An 11,701-nucleotide genomic window follows, 5' to 3' on the forward strand; every position below is an offset into this window, starting at 1 on the left:
CAACCGCCTCAACCGACTAAAAGAATATTTAAATATATAATTGGATTGAGAAGGACAATAAAATGGGTGGAGGAGGTTAAGAAGGATGCAGAAGAAATTAAAATAACACCAGAATTGATCCTCAACAGAAAGAAGTTCAGAACTCGAGTAGATGACCACAAATTCCATGAAGAGCAGTGGAAGAACAGGCCCAAATTTGTAATATCTGAGGAGCAGAGAAAAATAAGAAGTGAACGAACGAAGATGTTCTAGGATGAGAAATGAAGAAGACTAGCCAGAAAGCATTAAGGTACACACGGTCCACAGTTGGCCAAATTCGGAAGCAAGAAGAAGGTGTTGTAGCACCATAAATTCCTGTTTGAATGTCGAAAGGTGAAGCACTGGTATAATCAGGAAGTCTCGAGACATTTGAGAGAAACTTGTGGAGAAACAATCCCTGGAGCTTTCTCCAGCTCACAATACTGGCCCCAGTAGACTTTTTTCTATTCCCCAAAATGAAATTCACCGTGATAGGAAGATGACTGAAGTTAACTGAAAATCACAGCACAACTGAATGCAATCCCCGAACTGCTTATCCAGACTGCTTTGGAAATGGTGTTAGGAGCATTTTACTAATGGTGGAGGGGAATACTTCACAAGCAACAGGCAAGCCTCCTAAACAGTTATTTTCAAAATTCAGTTATTTTTTGAAAAGGCCTTGTATACATTTCATGAGGTAGAGTGTGGGCGAAATAAAACTGGTCCTGAAAAGACTGACGCAGAACTGCTCATCACAGAAACACTGGAAACTGTGATTTCAATGCATCAATTGGTTAATGTCACATGTCTGCGCGTGCGCATCTCCCGAGTAAGAGTGAGTGAGAAGAGCAGACCTGTTTAGTGACCAGTTAAATGGTGCTCACAGCGCGTGTTCATTGTCGAGTGTTATGCGAAGCACGATTCGTGGAAAACCTGTGCTCAACTGTTTGTGCAAGAGTTTAAGACTGGAAATGTTTTGGAAAAACCTCCAGCAAAGTCTGCAATGCAAAACTTAGTGGCAAAATGGCGTGAAACAGGCTCTGTAGCGAATAAAAACCGTAACTATCTGAAAAGAGTTTCAATACCAGAAAATATAGCTCAAGTGAAGGAAAGCTTGAAATGAAGTCAGACAAAATCTCGACGCCGTTTATCTGTCCAAGTGCGAATTAAGAGATCGTCATGTCAAAACATTATCCAAAAGGACCTGCATCTGTATCTTTAAAAATTTACTTTTGTGCAAGGATTAAATTGTCTAGACGAACCTTTGCTGGTTGAGTTCTACCGGTGGTTCCTGAGTGAAGTGGAGTCAGGACTTTTGGATACTCGGTTCTCTTCATTTCTTCAGATGAACCATTTCCGGCATCTTCTGTGATGTTCACCAATAAGGGTCAGTCCTGCGTCAATCCTACTGTAAATGTTTTCCAGGCTAGTTTTATTTTGTTCACCCAGTATATGGCACACATAATATACCAAAATACATTCAGAAGGTCTAATATGACCTGTACTCTATTTTGCCAGGAATGTGAACTAAAAAACTAAATCAAAATGAAATGAAAACTTTTCTTCAACTATGCTGATGGTTCCTCACTGTATCCACTGCACAGTTCATTAATTATTACCATATCTTGAACCAAGTACATCAAACAAGAACTGTAATAGCAGTCTCAGACAGGGACAAACTCAACGAGCACTAAGAGTAGTAGTAACATTCAAGGAGCTTCAGTGTTCATTAATCTACTTTCGGCTAAGCACTCTTTCACACGCTCCAGTATGTCTTCTATTAGATCAAACAGGTTTTGAGCATGCAGTCTCTCATCTTCTGACTTCAATGAAAGTTCCTCATTCCTCACAGTGACACTAAACTTTTCTTTAGAGTCTTTTGCCTCCATTTCTAACCTATTGTAATACTCCCGAGAGTATTTCAAACTCTCTGATAATTTTTTAAAAAAGCCATCCTCAAGAGTTCTTAAGTAAGTCCATATGCCAGTCTTGTCATCTTTATCCCTAAGGATTAAGAAGCGAATTAAATTGAGAGCTGACATGACCTCATCAGAAATTTCCAATAAATATGTATCAGGTTCTTGTGGAACATTGCAGTACAAGGCCATCAAATCACACAGACATTTTCCAGTGAAATATATTGATGTAATATTTTCATTTAAAGTCCTATGTATAATTTCTTTTATCTGTGTCATTAAAAATCCCCTTAGATTAGAACATGAATGATCAACTGATTTATGAAGGTTAAACAAAAGCAGATATTGTCCTTTCAGATCAAATTTAAAAAGATAAGTTTTGAACAAGTTTATTGCTAATATCCTGGTGCTTTTAACTGGACAGTAAACCATGATGTTAACAAGAAACTTGGTAAAATCATAATGTATTGGTAGATCTAACATACGAGCAGCCAATAACGTATCTTGAAGTCTCATAAGGACGGCTTCAGTCAATCGAAGGCCTTTGACAATGATCACATTTTCACTAGATTTAAGTAAGTAGCATGCCAGATGTAACGCGTGGTGAAATATGAAGCTAGGATGGTACACACAGGGGACACAGTCCAAGTGTATCCGTTTTGACAGTATTAGATAGTAAAGAACTGCAAGAGACTGCACAGGAACTTTGTTTGTCCTTAGATAAGAGTCCAAACCTGAAATATGGGAACCACAAACTCCTGACATTAGGAACAGATCATCCTCTTCTTCAGTGAAGTCCATAAATATCATTGGATCAATGACCAAGTCGCACAGACACCCAACAATTTCCTTCGAAGCTAATTCCACACTTTCCATTGCAGTGTCATCCAAAAACATATAAGGTTTACCTAGGAGCTGTAATAAAAAGCTTATAAGAGCCTTTCTCTGAATCATTACATCATTGTCCAGTTCCTTAAGATGGTGACAAACTTCATCTACAAGACATCTGTAGAAAGGAATAGCTCCTAAGTACAAGTCCCTAACACGCTGAATGAACTTTGTTTTGTTTGCTACTTTCACATTTTCTTCATTGTAACACAAATTCTGCTCAGGCAATGCCTTGAAATGCTCTTGGACAGTTTTGAAACACCACTCCATAGACTGGCCCCTCTTCTTTGGTAACCTCAATAAAACAATTGAGAGGGGTTGCAAAACAGCAATAAATTTCACATCATTATTTAAGTCTTCAGCTTCTGCAAGGAATTCCAGCAAAGTTTCTTCTGGGTTTCCCTTTCTGGCAATTTCTTCAAGACACCCTTTGCAACATTTCAGAAGTTCGTGAGATGTAGATTCTTTCTCGTTAAGATACTGGGTTATAATAGGAATGACATCCCAGCTAGTATCCTTCAACTGCTGTATGTTCTTCTCATCGTGAATAATGACCATCAACTGGTCTAGCTGGCCATTGGAAAGGTGATTGCGTACAGTGTCGATGAATGCATCCAACTGCTCCTTGGAGTCAGGCGTCGACATTGCCACTTTCAGCTACTTTATGTTGAGTCTCGAGTCAGGCGTCGACATTGCTACTAGTTTATGTTGACAAGTTGACTTCTCTTGGTGACACCAGTGCTTCTCTGCAAGGAAATGTATTTGGTTATCACAATGTTCACGTTATATAAGATCAAGAAATAGCGCTACTACAGAGATAACAGACAGTGGTACATACAATTCATAAAGCAGGTCACATCCATAATATAATCTTGAAGTACTGTCCCTTTTCCAAGTCATAAATTTAATAAAATATACGTTCGCAATGAAAATGATTAACAGTAGAAAAGACGAGGCCTGCACTTACTTAAGCTTCAAAATTCCTACTACATTACTAGAACTACATTCTATGAACATAATGAGTCACCTGAATGCCACAGAGATGATGTTTAGAATGTCAGCAAGAGTTTTAAAGAAATATCCCATCCAAAATGAGCACATCGGAAGCATGTAACACGTGAAAGAGATGGTTGTGGAGAAGGTTCAACGTGAGCGGGTGAGAAGGTGATTGAACAAGGGCAAGAGAACCCTGGATCTTCAGCTACCCAGAGTATGAAGAAGAGAAAAGTCTAAGAGCAGCTGAGCGGAACAAATGAGGTGACAACTTTTCAGCCCCACTGGTGTTGAAACACAAGCGGGCGCCAATAAACAAAATGGATCTACGATCTGCGTCAGCAGTTCAACAACCAGGATATCAATGGCAAAGCGAGGAAGAAGGAGGGGTCCTCAGACTCAGGGATGTCTTCAGAGGCCTTGTCAGAACTTAACAGTGGCATCAAGATCAGTGGGGAAAGCTTGAACATCATTCACTATTCTGATGGTACCGTACCTTGTGGATCTCCAGTTGTTAGTCTGAGTTAGATTACAGTTTGGATCTCAACATCGAGAAACCAAGTACCTAATCATTAGCAGGACTACAACTCAGGACAGACTTCTGGTAGGAACAAACCAAATTGAGAGAGTGGTGGTGATTCATTGTTTTTACGAGGAAGTATAACTAGGCAACCATCCTCCGTTAACAATAATCAGAAGGAAAATAGAAGAGGTCCGACATTTTGAAGAAAGAAGGTATCGTTAAAAGAAAAAGAGGGCCAAGAAGGGCATGAAAATGAAAGATGCCCTAGGCCTCAAACCTAATAGTTTTGCGGTTGGAAAAGATCAAGTTGACCAAGCGAGGTCAGATACAAAAGATGAAGCTGAGGAGCCTGGCACAGGTAAGTGGACTCAGCTAAGGGACCTGTGGTTGCCAACTCAAACTCCCTCCCCTCCTCTGTGTCCGCTTTTAGTCTCCTTTTACAAGAGGCTCGGGATACAGGGGATGTATTCTACCATTCCCGTCGACAGGTGATATCATCTACTTGGGAAGTAATTTAAATGATCACTGGGACCAAGAGGCAGAGAATAGAATGAGAATATAAAAAACAAGATCCACCATAACAAAAATGAGACACTTAACACTTGATATAGAAAAATGAATAGTTAGACACTGCAAATTCCAGGAGTTTTTATATGGATTTGTGTCCTGGCCATTGACCAAGGTGTCTGAGAAGAAGATCCCTTTCATATGTTCATTTAAATGCCTACTGTCCGGCTCCATGGCTAAATGGTTAGCGTGCTGGCCTTTGGTCACAGGGGTGCCGGGTTCGATTCCCGGCAGGGTCAGGAATTTTAACCTTAATTGGTCAATTTCGCTGGCACGGGGGCTGGTGTATGTGTCGTCTTCATCATCATTTCATCCTCATCACAACGCGCAGGTCGCCTACAGACGTTAAATTTTAAAAAAACCTGCATCTGGTGAGCCGAACTTGTCCTCGGACACTCCCGGCACTAAAAGCCATACGCCAATTTTTTAATGCGTATTTAGAATATGATCTGACCATGTGATTAAAAAAAATTACCAAAACAAATGAATAAAACGCAAGAACAACTTAGAACAGGTGGTGGTGGTGATTGTTTTAAGAGGAAGTACAACTACGCAACCATCCTCTATAAAACACTAATCAGAGGGGAAAAATGGAAGGGATCTGACACTTCAAAAACTGAAGATATCGGCCAAAGGAAGACAAAGGCCATGAAGGGCATGAAAATGAAATACTCCCTAGCCCTCGCAAACCTAATAACATCGGGGTCGGAAAAGAACAAGAGTTGACCACGGGAGGTCGGACAGGATAGATGAAAGTGAGAAGCCTGGCACAAGTAAGTGGAAGCAATACCAGGACTCAGCTAAGGGCCCCGTGGTCGCCAATCCACGCTCCAAAGTTCAGGGCCCTTGCGGCCCCTTTTAGTCACCTCTGACGACAGGCAGGGGATACAACGGGTGTTATTCTACTACCCCCACCCACAGGGGGACAACTTAGAACATTCTGGCAATGAGGTATCGAATCATCATATTATGAGGTACCGAATACTCCAACTTGTCACTTAAGGGATGATCTTGAAGAAAAGAGGCAGAGCATACCTGCTACACCTGTTCCAAAAAGCCTGTTCATAGCAAATAACCTGAACGGATGAAGTAGTTTCCAGAAGGCTTGAGAAGAAATGGCTTGTATGTTTTGGCGCATACATAAGCAGTTAATTGTTGTTTTTATAAACAAAAAGAGCATACATATATACAAGATAGAGAATTTATTTTCAAACAAAAATGTTCATATACATTTTCTTCAAAGACTAACGGAATTCCAGAAAATTACATTTTATGTGTAAGTGGAACATTCTGAGCTTGCAGCTTGCACCCAATCGATAAATTGCAGATAAAAAGTAAATACCTATAAGATCTTCAGAAAATGGACTACAAAGAAAGGAGTAGAATTTAATAAGAAAAATAATATACAGGGTCTCCCAAACAAACTAAGACCGAATGCACAGTGTTTGTACTCTGCTCTACGACAGTTGTCCCAGCCGAACTTATGTCGCGCGTGGCCACCCTGCTTTAAGCATGTATACAATCTTATATGAAATCTTCCCTTATACACAAGATTGTTCAGGATCTTGGTGATAAGTTTGAAGGCCGCTGGCGACGCTGTTATCAAATTGAGCACGTCAAAACGGGGAACGTTGATTCACATCAGTACTTGTGTAGAATTTAGTTACATTAGCTGTAACAATGCCGAAGTGGATTGACCCTCACTGGGAGGGCTACATAACAGCCCTTTCCGATACTAAATATAGCTATTCTGCAATACAGCGAATGTGCAAGAAACGTGATTTACCAGGTGAGTTGGCTGTGCAGTTAGGAGTGTGCAGCTGTGAGTTCGCATCCGGGAGATAGTGGGTTCGAACCCCACTGTCGGCAGCCCTGAAGATGGTTTTCCATGGTTTCCCATTTTCACACCAGGCAAATGCTGGGGCTGTACCTTAATTAAGGCCACGGCCGCTTCCTTCCCATTCCTAGACTTTCCCTGTCCCATCGTCGCCATAAGACCTGTCTGTGCTGGTGCAACGTAAAGCAAATAGCAAAAAAAAAAACAAACATGATTTCGAGTTTACAAGCTGTTGCCTCGTCCTATTCCGGAAAGTCGCACTAATGCACGAAAGCTGTATGAGGCTGTCTGGCAGGGGAAAGACAGAAGTGTGTGATGACATTAGGCGAAGCATATGTGTACCCTAATGATTGTAACAAACCCTGCTAGACTTACTACTGTCCCTAGAGAAAAAAAAAAAAAAAAAAATTTAAACAATCAAACATTGTATAAAGAATGCCAGTAAAGTTTTCCAAGGAATTTCATGATCATTGCTGGATACTGCTACAATGGCAAGTAAACTATTTGCCGTGTCACACATAATGTGAAAGTGAACTCTAATGTCAGCAAGAGATTTTAATACCCGTTTAGAACACAGATATCCCAGCACTGTATGGGTCCATCAAGATAAAGCATCCAGCCACACCTCTTGTTCGACTCATTTGTTCTTAGAGAGAATGGAGATGGAAAGTGGAATCTGTGCAATTTTAGCATACTGACATTCCGCTGAAGGCACTCCTAAAGACCTGGCATGCAGCATCCATTATTGACGTAAGGACATGCAGAGGGCCAAACTGTGATTCTGATCATTATTTAGTGAAAGCAATAGTGAGACAAAAATTGGCAACAGGACAGAGGAGACAACCTACGGAAAGAAGGAAATGGAATTTGGAAAAACTACAACAACCAGAAGGAAAACAAGAATTCCAGTCAAAATGATTAACCCGCGGTTACTCGCAGCGCTCACCTTCGTAGTATATTGCTTCTTGTTGGAATGTTACAAAACCTCCACCTTTGTAAGTCCCTGTACCTTTGTAACAGATTATTATGAAGGGGATGTGTCAGTCATTTTAATTATCTTTGAAAATATACACCCGAAATTCATTATTAGGCACGGCAGTGTATGTTTGGTGAGCGGTGCGCTCAGTAGCGAGGAACTGTGCTACTTATATTTCGCTCATTGTAATAAGTCAGCTTTTGTTTTATGCTTGTGTTTAGTGCGAAATGTTTATACTGTAGGTGTTGTTAGACAATATTTACAAGTTATTGTGGCATCCAGTGATCAGATACTTTCGTGGTTGTGTGAAATGAAGGAGGGAAGGTCTTGAACATCGAGACTGATGGTATGAAATAGATGAGGTTTACGGAAGTGATCATAACTCTGTTTCAGAGTGTCTGCAAGTTTTGGGGAAGGAGAGAAACTTTCGTTTATAGCAAACTGTGATATCAATGTACATAGCTTGTTTTACGACCGGATGCCCTTCCTGACGCCAACCTCAGTTGAAGAGCTAATAAAGATGAAATAAATGATGGTGAACGAAGTTGGCTAAATAGGTGTAAGGAATCGGCTGTAGTCTGTGAATAGAAACTGCCCCGGTATTTGCCTGGAAGCGTAAACAGAAAACCATTCTCAGGACAGCCAACGGTGGGGATCGAACTCACGCGTCTCCCGAATGTTGAGCTTGCCTCCATAGCCACTCCACTCGGCCGTGTTCCTAAATAAATAACTATCTCAAATGGACATATTAAAAATACCTCCATATTTATATGGACATATTATAGCCTTTAAACATAAAGGTGAGCGCTGCACTCACCAGCGAGTAACGGCGCACGTAAAGACCTAGCGAGTAATGCCGGGTTAATACTTTACAGACGATTGGACAAGTATCTGGAATAGAGGAAAGGTGGGCAAAAGTTCAAAAGTGCATACAAAATGCGGCACAAGAAACACTGGGTACAGCTAAAAAGAAAAGAAATATTTGGTTTGATATGGAGTGTGTGGAAGCAATTGGAAAGAAGAATGCAGCAAGAGCAAAAATGTTACAGAGAGATACAAGGTCAAATAGGGAAAATTATGAGAAATGCAGCCGTGAAGCTAATAACATCTGTAAGAAGAAGAAAAGAGAGATGATTAAGAAGAAACTAAAGAGTATAGAGACACAAAGGTTACATAAGAGGACAAAGGAATTCTATAATGAAATTAATTATTTCAGGAAGGGGTATAAGCCAAGATTGAATGGCTGTAAGAATAAAGAAGGTAAGCTATTACAGAATGAAGAGGAAATAAGTGCAAGATGGACCGAATACTTCTGAGAGCTCCTCAACAAGGAAAGAGAAGATGTGGAAGAAAGTGAAAGTCATATGGAGCAGAGTGGGCCAGAACAATGGATAAATGCCCCCACATTGAAAGATGTAGAAAAAGCTATTGCAAAATTAAATAACCATAAAGTACCAGGAGAAGACGGAATAACAAGTGAACTGATTAAAAATAGTAGCAAAGAAATGCTACGAGAGATACATGAACTGATTATTAAGATTTGGGAGGAAGAACGGATACCTGATGAGTGGAATACAGGAATAATTTTCCCAATATATAAGAAGGGAAATAAATATGAATGCACTAATTATAGAGGAATTACATTGCTGAATATCATCTATAAAGTATTTTCAAATATCCTTTTACAATATCTGACTCCATATTCTGAAGAAAGATTGGATGAAGTGCAGTGTGGCTTCAGGCAAAATAGGAGCACAGTAGATCAAATATTCGTGGTACGTCGAACGATGGAAAAATGCTATGAGCATAATATAGATCTACATATGTTGTTCGTAGATTTTAGACAAGCATTTGACAGTATATACAAGGATAAGCTATATGAATATATGGAGACAATAGGAATACCACAGAAACTGATTAGGATGTTCAGAATCACTTTAGGAGAAGTAAGGGCAAAGGTGATGGTGGATGAAAGAATTGGAAATGAGTTTGCTCTTAATACAGGAGTCAGACAAGGTGATGCACTCTCAGCTACTTTGTTTAATCTGGCAATTAACCAAGTCCTTGAAAAAAATAATGTATACAGGAAATATTGTATATAAATCTAAACAAATTTGTGCATATGCAGATGATGTAGTGTTAATGGCCAGGAATGATAGATACTTGAAGGAAATGTTTCTTGAAACGGAGGAAGCAGGAAAACGGATGGGATTGGAGGTGAATGACAGTAAATCTAAGTATATGCAGGTGACTGTTATAGAGGGCAAAAGAAGTCAAAATAATCTGACAATAAATGGGCATAAGTTTGAGAATGTACGAAGTTTTGAGTACTTGAGAACCATGTAGACAAACAATAATAGAATAAGTGAGGAGATACATAGTAGAATAATAGCTGGAAACAGGGCCTATTACGCAAATCTCACATTATTTAAATCTCGTCTATTGTCTAAACATACAAAATTCAAAATATATAAGACCCTTATTAGACCTGTAGTGACATATGGCTCAGAAGCCTGGAACCTTTTAGTTGATGACGCAAATAAATTAAGAATATTTGAAAGAAAGATTATTAGACGAATATATGGCCCAATTCAAGACCAGAATGGTTGGAGGATAAGGACGAATGCTGAAATACAGAACATATTAGACCAGGAGGATATAGTTAGATTTATTAAGGCACAGAGACTGCGATGGCTTGGTCATGTGGAAAGAATGGAGGAAGATCGAATGCCAAGAAAAGTAGTTAAATCCCGAGTAGATAAAAGACGGCGACAAGGAAGGCCCCGTAATAGATGGAGCGATGAAGTTGAAGCCGACTTGAGGGCAATGAACATCCGCCCATAGAGACCACCCGCTCAGGATTGAAGTAGATGGCGGACTATCGTACAAGAGGCCAAGGCTCACACAGGGCTGTAGCGCCGGATAAGTAAGTAAGTAAGTAAGTAAGTAAGTATTGATTTAGGAAGTGTTTCTTGTATGGCAGGTTCAGCTCACCTGCGAGGTGAGGAAAGATACTTGACTGGTTAGGGAGAGAAAGAGCAGGGGGAGATGAAACCCGCCATCACGAGGTCAGGTGGCCATGATTGGTAAGACATCAAGTTTCTGTGATCTGACACCATCGTTAGCTGCTTCGAGTCCCATTGGTGGAACATACTTCACTAACAGAATGTTTGGTTAACATATTGAAGGTTTTTGGAGATGCAAGGATGGGAAAGGGGTAGGATTGCCTTAATTAAGGTACAGCCCGAGCATTTGCCTGGTCTGAAAATGGGAAACTATGGAAAACCATCTTAAGGGTTGCCAAAGCCACCATCTCCTGGACTACATGATCCTAACCTAGTGGCCAATCTCATAGTTTATAATTATGCAGACTCATGTCCTTTTCATCCACACCCCCATTGGAGGGGAGTTTAAATGCTGACACCGGGTTTCACCCTTTCCCACATCATCATCCCACATGTAGGTCGTCTACGGCCTCTCCGGAGGCCACAAGGTCTCTCAGCTGTCCGCTCGTAGAACTGTCAGCTGTACACGTACTGTCGAGCTTCACAAACACAGCCATTACCTCACAGGAAACCAGATGCAAACTACCATTGGTTGAAAATCATATAAAACTGAAAGGAATTCAATGCATGCAAAGCCGCAAGTAAACGTTAGTATACAGCATATAGGATAAGGAGTACGAGCGCAAATATTTCTTGTACCAATCGAGAATGATGTCATGAACCAATATCTACCATCTTTTTAGTAATCCTCAAAAGTTATTATTGTGAGCAAATGAATGTGATGTTTTAGAGTAGGCTATATGCCTTGCTGTTTGTGGATACCTTTGATTCAATCGCAGACAAAGGCCACATCATGTTATCCACCATTCTTGGCACACTGGTTATTTTTTATATTTATAAGCAGCTGCACCACGGTACACATGCAATGATTGTATTTTGTTTCCATTTTAAGGGCTTTAGACAGCCTTGGTCATCGGT

General features: G+C 40.3%; 1 protein-coding gene across 1 annotated transcript in view; it reads right to left on the minus strand.

Moving 5' to 3' along the window:
- Window positions 1-1,102: 1,102 nt before the first annotated feature.
- The window catches only part of LOC136881153 (glomulin), a 28,968-nt gene continuing 18,369 nt past the window's right edge, over window positions 1,103-11,701 (minus strand). The window contains exon 3 of the mRNA XM_067153817.2: window positions 1,103-3,568. Coding sequence (XP_067009918.2) covers window positions 1,728-3,467 — 1,740 coding nt within the window. The 5' untranslated portion in view covers window positions 3,468-3,568 and the 3' untranslated portion in view covers window positions 1,103-1,727. The remainder of the gene's footprint in view (window positions 3,569-11,701) is intronic.

The sequence above is a fragment of the Anabrus simplex genome, chromosome 9 (assembly GCF_040414725.1).
Source record: "Anabrus simplex isolate iqAnaSimp1 chromosome 9, ASM4041472v1, whole genome shotgun sequence".
Lineage (NCBI taxonomy): Eukaryota > Metazoa > Arthropoda > Insecta > Orthoptera > Tettigoniidae > Anabrus > Anabrus simplex.